Raw genomic sequence first — 12,295 nt, 5'->3', positions numbered from 1 at the left:
CTCGTCAAGGAGGCGTGCGATGGCACCATTCTGCTCAGGTTTAATCAAGGCAGGGTTGAAGGCAACCATGAAATACCCGGCGAAAATCACGGTATTGGGCATGGATGGTGTCATCGCATTAAACACAATTGAGGATGCAAAAGAGTTCTGCAGAGATAATAACATAGAGGTTTAAGTAGTTTTCAAAGAACACGGCAATCTTTGGTTTTGGAGATTAAAATGGTGGCTTGGTTAGAAACAAGGGGAAAGGGGGGAGAGGGATATTTGTGTATTGCTTTTTTCTTTTTCTTTTTTTTTTTCTTTTTTTTTGTCACAAAATGTATAGATACAGCATAAATGAGTAATTCACTAAATTTAATCTCTTGGAATGTAGGGGGAATAACCTCTCCCAGTAAGCGTAAGAACGTTCTCAAGCTAGCGAAAAAACAACATCCAGACATCATTTTATTACAAGAATTACATCTTAAAAAGGCAGAGATAGTAAAATTGAAAACAAACTGGATAGCTGAAATAATTGCCACACCTTGCGAAAAAGGCAAAAAAGGGGTAGCAATTATGCTGGGCACCGATTTATCATACACGATAATTAAGCAGGAATTAGATCCAGGTGGTAGATATATAGTATTACAGCTGAAAATAGATCAGAAGATTTGGACATTATGTAACCTATATGCCCCGAATAACTGTGACTTTCAGTTCTGGGAGAAATTGACAAAAGTTTTAGCTCCATATATTGGGCAGAATTTGATTATAGCAGGAGATTTTAACAGCACAATGTGTCCCGACCTAGATAGGCACAAAATCAGGCGGAGAGCGGCTAATAACAGGGAAGCCAAATATCTGCAGAGTTTTGCACGTGTATTAAAATTACATGATGCCTGGCGTATCCAGCATCCAGACACTCGGGAATTCACTTGTGAATCGGGCGCCCATAAAAATTTCTCCCGAATTGATATGTTTCTAGTAGATGAATATATTATGAGAAATATCTGAATGACAAATGAATCACAGATTTCGGAGATAATCTTATCTGATCATGCGATTATTGGTATCAGGATTGTGTGGAGTACTCTCCCCAAAAAAATTGCTACTTCCTTTCATTTTCCTCAATATATGTATAGAAATGTACAATTTGTAAACTGGCTACAGCAAAGATGGAGAGAATACTCCACACAGAATAGGGAGTACACAAATAAAGTTGAGGTGCTCTGGGAAGCAGGCAAAGCGGTCATTCGGGGGGGAAGTAAAAGCCTTTATGATTAAAAGAAACAAGGAAAATAAAGCAAGAGAGACACAATTATCAAACCAAGTTAGAAACAAATATGCGAAATATCTCAGAATTCCCAATAAAGAGAATTGGGACATATACAAAGCAGCTAGAGTGGAAAGGGAATGTTTTTTGAAAAAGATCGGGGCATATGAAGAGCTGAGAAGCAGGGCTACATTTCAGGGTAGTAAGGGTATATCGGCTAAACATCTGGCCAGGTTGGTTAAATTTAGGAGAAAATCAAATCAAATCCTTTCAATCAGGTCTGATGGGAAACTCTTTAGTAATAAAGACGAAATCGGTAAGATATTTTTTGAGTATTATAGTAATCTCTATGCAAGGGAAGAAGTGAATGAGAATCAAAAAGAGCAATTCTGGCTGGGTTTGGATATCCCCCAAATTTCGCAAGAAGCATTACAAATAATTAATGCTCCTATTACTGAAGTAGAAATACTAGAAACCATAAAAAAATCTAAACTTGGCAAAGCTCCAGGGCCGGACGGCTTTCCGGCAGAGTTTTATAAAATCATGGCGGCAGAAATAGCGGGTACCTTAACCAAATTATTCAATCAATACTATCTCCAGAAAGATATGAAATCAACCTATTTCGCTGACTCAGTAGTTACTTTAATCCACAAGAAAGCAAAGGACCCAACTAATGTAGCGTCTTATCGTCCGATTTCGCTTCTTAATCAGGATTACAAGATATTAATGTCTCTTATTGCGGAAAGGTTGAAAAAATTTATCACAGATATTATTCATCCTGATCAGGCAGGGTTCATTCCAGGGAGAAACGCAGTCAGAAATATGCGCAGAGTTCTTACTACTGTTGACTATCTCCATCGGGTCGACCAGGACGCCGGGAATAGAAATCAGGGGGAGGATATAGCATTACTCACTGTAGATGCCGAGAAAGCTTTTGATTCAATCATCTGGGATCATCTAATAAACTCGTTGAAGAAGTTTGGCTTCTCCGGCGCTCTGGTCGACTTGATTGGGTTAGTATATAATAAGCCCAGGTCTCAACTTCTTATTAATGGCGAATTACTACAAAACATCACTTTAGGCAAAGGAACACGCCAGGGGTGCCCACTTTCTCCATTACTATTTGATATCGCACTGGAACCTCTAGCCATATATCTAAGAAAGACTCTTCCACCAATTTCGGTGGGGAATCAGAAGGTGTCTGTGGCACTTTATGCGGATGACTAATTAATATTTTTACAACATACAAAGCAGTCCATACCATGCTTTATGAAGATATTAAATACATTCAGTTCATTCTCTGGATATAAAATAAATATTAATAAATCAGAAATTCTATGGATCACAAAAAATAGAAATAGTTATTCTGATAATTTCAAAGAAGCACAGAACATTAATTATCTAGGTATCAAGATTAGTAAGAACCCAGCATTCTGGTATCAGCTTAACTTCAAAGAGCTATTTCAGAAAATACAACATGATCTAGCAAAATGGAATTTATACTATTTATCTATTTCAGCCCGCATAAATGTCATTAAAACTATTATATTTCCAAAATTCCTATTTGTGCTTCAGAATCTACCCCTTTTACTACATAAGAAAGACATTGATAATTATAATAAGGCCTGTTCTTTTTTTATTTGGGGGAAAAAGACTTCACGTATCGCTCATAACAAGCTGTCCCAGGAAAAGCGGTTTGGAGGTTTTTCGTGCCCAAATATAAAATACTACAATATGGTTTCCTTGGTTAAATTCGGGGTAGATTGGCTTAGCAAATCAGAATATGTTACTTATTATGAACATGAAACAGAATTAATCAAATCATTCAATCTGCGGGCGGTGCTCCACTGTCCATATAAACAACTACCAAGTAATATAAGTAGTTTAATCACAATTGCTAATGTAGTGTTCGCATGGCAGAAATATTGCAAAACACTGGGGATAGAATTTCAGACTTCTAGATTACTACCGATTACTGGTAACCCAGCCTTCCCACCAGGACACTGCAATAGTATATTCCATACTTGGGAAAATAAAGGGCTGATTTATGTATCACAATTGAAATAACTACTCACTGGGCAAATCAGAACGTTTGAGAATCTAGCATGCAAATTCAACTTACCATCCCAGCATTTCTACGCATATCTACAGATACGTCATTTTATAAATGACTACGATAGCAGGTTTAGCAAGCACTGGGCCCAATTAAATATCGAGGCAGGGATAACTCTATACAAAGCTGGCGTTAGATCCATCTCAATTTGGTATCAGTATATTATGAGTAAAGAAGGAGAACTGCATATCAACTATTGTAAGCAGAGATATGCAAATTATTTTCCCGAGTTGCAAGATAAAGGATATAATGGACAGTCTTGAAAGAACAAGAGAAGCTACGGATAGAATTAACTTAAGAGAATCTCAGTCTAAGGTAATAAATAATTTTTATCTAACACCAGCCAGAATTGCTAAGTGGTCTCAATCACAGGTTATGTGTCCTAAATGTCATAAAGTAAAGGCGGATCTGCTGCATTACCTTTGGACTTGCCCAAAAATCTCCCAATTTTGGAGTAAGATCCAATACTGGATAAATAGAAAAGTAAGAGATACGTTAGAACTAAAGGCAGAACATATATTTTTTTTGTATCCAACACAAAATATAGGAGACAGACTTTTCACAAACATAGCAATTTTGATTGCAAGGAACCAGATATGTAAAAGGTGGAAGCATAGAGATTCTCCCTCTATCACTGAATTCATAAACTCCATGAGAAGTCAGATCATGGTACAGATAATAGGACTGGATAAAGGAGTAGGTAAACAGGTTACTACATTCTTTAAGAAGTGGAAAAAGTATATTTATGGAGAACCCTCAACAGTTCAACAGTATATTCTCTCGCCATTCCAAGATTCCATACCTTTCCTAGAATTAATCTTAGACGGATCACTACCGTCAAACTGGGCATACAGTCGTTAAGGTGAGATTACCAATAGTAGTAAAAGTAAGTTGGAATTTACTTGCAGTTTTTAAGTGAATGGTTTTTTTTGGGGGTTTTTTTCTCCCCTCTCCCTCCTCCCCACCCCTGGGCTGTAACACTAATTTTATTTTATTTTTCTTTTGTCTTTTAAGTCTTTTTGTGAGAAATCTTGAGCACAGTTTAAAATATATCGGGTAGGATCCGCATAGTATTCGTATAGGGTTATGACTGGACTGAGATATAGACAAAATAGGTGAACTCAAGATTTAGGCTAAGGGACAGATTAAAGCAGGTCATGAGTTAGAGATTGTAAATAAATGTTCCGGTAAATTAAATAAAAGATTAGACAAACAAGATTGGAGGGATTAGATAAGATATCCTGATAGAGAGGAATTGTAACATTTAAACTGATATGGAAAGTTCAAGTTATTTACGAATGTACTTTTTCAGTTATGTTTGATTGGATAAGATTCTGATGTTTTAATATTTCATATTGTTGGTATGTAATGTATTTCTGATTTTCTGTTTATAATTTTACCTCCAATAAAAAAAAAGAAACCAAAAAAATATATATATATATCTAATAATAATAATAATAATAATAAATACACATATATACCTACATACACACACACACACACACACACACTCTAGCTATCTTAAACTGATTAGTTTCTTTGCAATTATCAGAATTATTTTGTTCCAAAAACAGAAATTAGAATAAAAAAACTCTATTAGCGTATAATATTTATAAATTTTAATCAGTCCCAGACTAAGGTTCATATACATAAATATACTTGGTGCCTGGGAGGAGAAGGAGCCAGCACGAGCATCCAACATGGGCTCGATTTATCAAAGCCCCTACGGCTGCAATTTCTCACACCTCTAAGGTGGCGAAATTCAATCTCTGTGGTCTAGTCCGACCAAGGAGATTGACAGCTCCTGCCCGTGTATCATTGGCTGTGTGCAGGCAGGGGGAGGATTGCACATGAGTGCAAAATAGCGCTCGTGTGCAATGGTAATTTCCTCCGGGGAAATTTGCCCCGCCAGAGGGAAGCTGAGGCATACAGGAGCGCGTATATGCACCCCTGTCTGCCTCAGCTTTGATAAATCGAGCCCATATACCTGCCCAAGAAGGGAATCCTCCCACATCTCACTACCTCTAACCACTAAGACAACACAAGCCCTTATTGCTTTCTTATTTTTATTCAAAGTGTCAGCAAGGTTAACATCAACACTTAAACGAGGAGCTGAATATCCCTCATAGGTTTTTTTATTACTGTCTGTAAACTGCTACAGTAAGGGGCTAATTTGAGTTCACTTCTTGCAAGTTTATCACAATAACGTCCCATTTACTAGAAATTAAAGTTCTTCCCGCTGCCTCCTGGACAGTCTTTGGGTAGAAGCTGGCAACTATATCACTGCTGTATCCTCCTTTGGGCACCGTTACCTCAGTCCAGTAAGGATCCACTCTGCAATGTTTCTATACTATACTTCCATTATGTGCCATTCATGTGGAACTTTTAAACTTGACACAATATGGTGTAAATAAAGGATATTTTTATGACTTTATCTCTCAGCCGGTGCTCCTTCATTTTCTTTTCTTATTTTTAGCCTTATTCTTTAGAATTTGCTCCCCTTTCCTTCCTTTCTACTGACTCAGAGTAGGTTTAGATTTTTCTTTTTCTTTTAAATCACTTTGAGTTAAAGTCTGTGGCATTATACTTTGCATCTACTTCATAAACTGCCCCCAAAAATATCATGCGTTATAGTCATCTGAAAACAACATCAAGTAAGGTTACTTCAGAATCTTTTAGTCCTTGAAATCTGCACTGTAGGCTGGGAAGTCCACACATTGCTATGCAAAGTCTCTTAAAATGGGCAGTGGATGTAGAGTCAGAGGCTGAGAGAGAATTCACGTAAAGCTGCAGTGTGATATGGAGTTGGGAATGGACAACAGTTGAAGTCACACACCAATGTTATTAAACTTATACACAGTTTCACTCATAGCCTGGCACTGAGGCCTTAGCTAGTGACACATACACTGCCTGGTACGCCATTTATATCTGCTCATGTTGTACCCAGCCACTCAATCTGAACCTGCCCAACTGTCGTGCACCTAATATAAGTATAAACAGCCTGTAGTTTAGAGCGTGAGAATAACAAACAGATTAGTTTTCAGCCCTGCTTGCCCGACAGGCTATTTAAAAAAATGTTTTAATGAAAAATAAATTAAAAAAAAAAAAAAATACCACCTGCCCGGCACCCAGAAATTAATGTCCCGGGCAATACAATTTACACAAGTACGGTAAAGTATTCCACCACTGTATTCTGGAGCAGTGGAAATGTGTTTTCTTAAGTGATGAATCACAATCTGCCGGTCTGATGGAAGAATCTAGATGTGGTGGATGCCAAAACGCTACCTACCGGAATGCATAGTGCCTACTGTAAAGTTTGGTGGAGAAAGGATAATATTCTGGGCTGTCTTTAAGAATCTTGGCTAAGCCACACAGTACCAGTGAAGGGCCACCTTAATGCTATAGGATACAAAGACATTTTAGACAACTGGGAGCTTCCAACTTTGTGGCAAGACATGATTTGACACATCTGGTAGGGAGGAACTCGAGTGACCTGCACACACCCGACCTAAACCCCATTGAACACCTTTGGGATTAATTGAAAATCTGACGGCAAGCCAGACCTTTGTGTCCAAAAACATTGACTGACCTCACAAATGCTAAATGGGCACTAATTCCCACAGACATACTCCAAAATCATGTGGAATGTCACCCCAGAAGAGTTGAGGCTGTTATAGTCGTAAAAGGGGGTTCAATTCCATATTAATGCCCATGAAATGGGATGTCTAACAAGCTCATTTAAATGAGATGACCAGGTGTCCACATACTAATTATTATTATTATTATATAAATAGAACACAATTTGCAAGAAGTAACAAAGTAAAAATCACATGCTCTGATAAATGTTACTTTAAATTGTGGCTTTTCTAAAAAAAATATGTATGTAAATGATTTAATCTGCACATGTATGTCTTTAAACCATGTACAAAATGAGACATGAATTTCTTTTTAAGAACATTTTAAAGGAACAGTATACACCATTTTTCATATAACTGTATATAATAGACACTATTATAAAGAAGAATATGCACAGATACTGATCTTCAAATCCTGTAAAAAAAACTTTTAAAAACGTACTTAGAAGCTCCCAGTTTAGCACTTTTGATTAGGTTGACAAACACCCAGTGAAAGCAGAAACTCCCCCTTCCTCTGCATATGAAAAGACTCTTTACACAAACAGGAGCAAGCTGGAGTCTGTATACATCAGTATACTCCTAAAACTTTGGGGCTTGGTTAGGAGTCTTAAAATCAGTACAATGTTATTTAAAAATAAGCATAACTAAAATAGATTTAAAAAAAAACATAAAAACTGCATGGGCTATATAAATGGATTATCTATAAAACATTTATGCAAAGAAAAATCTAGTGTATAATGTCCCTTTAACTTCAGCTCTATTATTACCATTACAAAGGGTTCAGTTCAACAACAAGCTATACCCTATCCACTTTGCTACCCAAAACAATAAACAGTTTTTGGAAAAACAGCATTCCATTTAGTAATGGCAACAAAAACAGAAGAAACGTACTCCAAACTCTTAGAAGTTGTTGTTTGTTTAAAGTGATGGTAAACTTACCTCTAGTTCTATCAAGCATACCATTATGGGTGCAAAATAAGTATAAGCTTAATTCATCATTTTTTATAAGCTATCGTATATATCAAGTTATCATCTTTAGAATGGATTTTCTTAACGTTCTCTAATTCAACCCGTATATGTATATATTTTTTTCGCTCTTGGTCACGTTTTTTTCGGCACCAATTGAAAATTCGGCCGTTAGGCGGCCGTCCCTCCGCGTCATCCGCCCCTTTACTCCTCTACGCAGGCTGTTAAATTTCTTTACAGACTGATTATTACTCATGCTCCCGTTTCATTCATGCATCTTACTTCCAAGTAAGGAATCCTTTCCTATGTCATCTGCTTGTTACGGACGGCTTCGATACGGAGAAGATCATCACTTCAATTCTCAAAGTGTTCATCAGAAGAAAGTGCTGCATTCGTTCGATGTTATAATGCTTTAAATTATATTTTAACATTGCTGTTTTGCGCATGCGCAAGTGAGACTGCAGCGTGAACGCGCATTTGAGAAACACAGAGAGCGGGTGGGATCGCTCAAGACGTCACAAACATAAGAAGACGGAAGTAGGGCTTGGGAGGAGTCGTGAGCTAAGCAGTAGGGATTTTTAAATATAATTTTCAAGGGAAAATGTTGAAGTAATCAAAAAGAAAACTTAGCGACTAGATTAGGGACATATGGATAAATTCTAGGTTTTGTTGAATAAAGTCAAAGTTTACCTTCAATTTAAGCTTATACTATGAAAAATTGGTTTTCATTTTTCATTCATCTCTTTTTACTACATTCCCTATTTCAACATGAAATTTTCATTAGCATTAAAAATATCTTAGGGTTATTTCTAGCAGAGGAGCCATATGCCAACTTATCTAATTATTAATCTTGAGCAGCCATTCTGGCCTGGCCCCAAAAACTAAACATGTGATGTGAAACATACCATAATGTAATACATATAGAAGCTCATCACAATTCCTCAATTCAATATAAACACCCTGGACCAACATAACTTGCAAATTTAAAATACAAGTTGTTTTTATCTGGCAATAAAGCCAAATTAAATAGATCATTTGGATCTGGTATTGAAAATTAAATCTTATCATGCTCATAAAACACATGCATGAAAGTGTTATTAAGAGAGGTATAGGGCTCGATTTATCAAGCCCTTCACCTCCCTATGACTGAAGATTCTCACAAGAGAAACTGCGGTCACGATTTATCAAGCAGTGGTCATGAGACCGCTGCTTCCCTAACCTCTTCTCCACCTCTTAGGTGGAGAATTTAAATCTCCCTGGTCGCGTTCCAACGTGCCCATGCGTGATTGGCTGTGCACGGCAGGGGGCAGCTTTGCACGTGAGTGCAAAACAGGGCTTGTGTGCAATGTTTAATTCCTCCAATGGAAAGCTGCACGCCAAAGGCAAGCTGGGGCGGTCAGGGGCGAATATGTACACCCCTGTCCTCCCTTGCTTGATAAATCTAGCCCATAGTGGTTTTCCAATGTAGCATTGTCTACGTCCTTATATGACAATAATGAAAAAAGTCAAAATATTGGATGATAAAGTACTGAACCAACTTATTTTACAAATTGTCATGGTTTGATTATAACAAGAATAGTTTGCCCTAGAATGTCAATTTACTATATGGTTGCATGGAATATAAATGTATTTTTATATCTGTTCTTAAAGGGACATGTCAAAATGCATTCATGATTCAGACAGAGCATGCAATTTTAGTAGAAATTTGCAGTTTACTTATATTATTACATTTTTAGTTGTTCCCATAGTACATTTTTTTGTAAAATCATACTTAGGTAGGCTCAGGAGCAACAATGTACTATTGGGAGCTAGCTAGTGATTGGTGGCTGCACACATATGGCCCTTGTCATTGGCTCACCAGATGTGTTTGTCCAGTAAGCTCCAGAAGTGCATTGCTGCTCTAGATTTGACTTTATATGTTAACCCCTTTGCAGGAGTTAAACACATAGTTATTTGCAAGCAATAGAGCAATAATACAATTTTCTAACTTTTAGAGCATTTTTCTTTTGCACTTCTATGCCTCTTTCAATTTGTCAACCTCTGACCTAGGATAACTTCATAGCATCTCTATTCTGTACAACACTTATGAAATATGTTACCACTTAAGCATCATAAACATAATAATATTACAGGTAGAGTATCCCTGAGATAACAGACATTATATGAATATATTATAATGTTACTATTATGATGCCAACATTTGAAAAACATAAATTAGAAATTCAGAGAACTGTTTTGTAAATACTGAGTAATGTTGACATAATGTTACTGCCTGCCTATGCAATGTAATAGGTCTTCTGAGATGGTATGGATATAAGTGCACTTTATGTGGCTATCATTGAAGGCTGGAGGGTTTCCAAAATGCAAATATATTTTTATCATTTTTTATGTTTTTTTAACAAAATTGTTGAGGAGTCAAAAAGGGGATGTTTGGTGCATCTTCTGTTACTAAATAATAAAATATATTTGGCAGGTAATGCTAAATGTAAAGAGGTGTACACTGTGTTTCCCATTCACGTGGGTTTATTACAGGGTTACTGTATATACTATTACATGAAGTGACACACATGCTGTGCATTACACAGTAAGTGCAACGAATCATTTACAACATTGTGATCCCTTTCCCCGTCTAGGCTGAAACTATGTGAGCAGGGATCCCATTGATCACAAATAAACTATGTTCTCTCAGCTTTGCTGTCAATACCCCACATTCCCCCCTTGCAGTGAAAGCGCACAGAAAGATTTAGCTTCCAGCGTACTACGCTTAGCCACGCCTACCTAATTAACCCATTTGCTGCCGAAGGGCACAATGTTAGTGCTGTCACCTTGATAGTAAGCAACCAAATCATAATGGGCACATGCCATCTGCAACCATGTTTACATTTAATAAGGAAAACGCTAGACTGTTATCTAAAGAAATAATAATTATCTTACCTATTAATTCTTTGGGAACCTGTGAGCTGTCTTCTGTCATTTTCAACCCTTGTGTGTTTGATGGCTAAAAACACCAAACTGCATACAAAATCCTGCCTGGAAAACAACACGCAACAGGGGCAGATCTGACGGCGAATAATGTTGTGATGCTGCTGTTACTGTACATGCTCCATACCCCACCAGCCCTTCATGCCTCAGATCCCTGGGTTACTCCAAAAAAAAGCAGGAAATAAACGTATCCCAGCTGAGAAATCCCTCGCACTGACTTAGAGGGGAGAGGCTTAAAGAGACAGGGAGAGGGGGTGGGGTATGAATGAGAGATAGGAGGAGGGGAGCTTGATAACAGCAGCCTTCTGTCTACCTTCTCTGAAGCTTGATTTCTTCCTGGACAGACTGCAGCTCCCAAGCCACTTTCTGTCTTGCAGCATCCCCCTCCCCCTTCCTTTACCGACAGCCAGTGCTCACCTACAGGGCTAAGGTGGATAGAGAGAGCGTGTGAGTTGAGCTGCTGAAGGAGTGGCACCCCGGGGCACAGGGCTTCACCTACACACAGCTCGCGAGAGCAGCAGCTTTGCAGGGCACACATCACCCCCTAGAGCACAACTATTTACTCTCCTGTAGCCACAGGTATCATAGTCACTCCTCTAGCATAAATCAACTACCTGATGTCCGCATTTTATAAAGTACTCCTGGGAAAATAGTCATTCATTGTGCTTACTCTTAAAAGTAGTTAAAAAACAGATGCAATTGTTTACCAGGGAAACGTGTTAATCAGTAATTTATTATTTCATCATTTCTGCTATGAGTTTAGGGCACTAAATTATTTTCTTTGCCATGACATTTATTTTACTTAAATATTTTCTCTGTTTTAAATAAGAGCTACTGACAATACTGCTGTGTTTGTGCATCTAGGAACAAAATCCAGAGGTATAATTTAGGGTGTAAAATCCCAGTTTCCCCAGCCAGCCCCTAGACATGAACTCTGCTCACCCACGTGTATACATTGTATGAAACCCTCTGCTATATATTTGTATACATTTCATACTGCTTTGTATATTTGTAGCTTCATACTGTACACTACCATCTGTACAGGCACAAACTGTCTTAAAGAGATAGGCACACACAACCCACCACATGCAAAAAAATTTAATAGCACAGGTGCACAAACACACACAGCCTTAAAGGATTACAAACTTTTTGCAAATTTTGTATATAAAAATCACATATTATAGCTTACATGTATGAAATAAAACTTACTGACCTCTAACTTTTGGAAATTGAAGCTGCATTAAAGGACCAGTCAACACATTAGATTTGTATAATCAACAAATGCAAGATAACAAGACAATGCAATAGCACTTAGTCTGAACTTCAAATGAGTAGTAGATTTTTTTT

The 12,295-nt window shown here is 37.5% G+C and overlaps 1 protein-coding gene across 3 annotated transcripts in view; it reads right to left on the bottom strand.

Moving 5' to 3' along the window:
* Positions 1 to 11,395, bottom strand: part of CARMIL1 (capping protein regulator and myosin 1 linker 1) — a 668,567-nt gene extending 657,172 nt beyond the window's left edge. For all 3 annotated transcript variants that reach the window (XM_053714815.1, XM_053714816.1, XM_053714817.1), the window contains exon 1: positions 10,901 to 11,395. In XM_053714815.1, the coding sequence (XP_053570790.1) occupies positions 10,901 to 10,940 (40 nt within the window). In that variant the 5' untranslated portion in view covers positions 10,941 to 11,395. The remainder of the gene's footprint in view (positions 1 to 10,900) is intronic.
* Positions 11,396 to 12,295: the final 900 nt, after the last annotated feature.

The sequence above is a fragment of the Bombina bombina genome, chromosome 5 (assembly GCF_027579735.1).
Source record: "Bombina bombina isolate aBomBom1 chromosome 5, aBomBom1.pri, whole genome shotgun sequence".
In the NCBI taxonomy this organism is placed as follows: Eukaryota; Metazoa; Chordata; class Amphibia; order Anura; family Bombinatoridae; genus Bombina; species Bombina bombina.
This window is presented reverse-complemented; position numbering and strand designations above follow the sequence as displayed.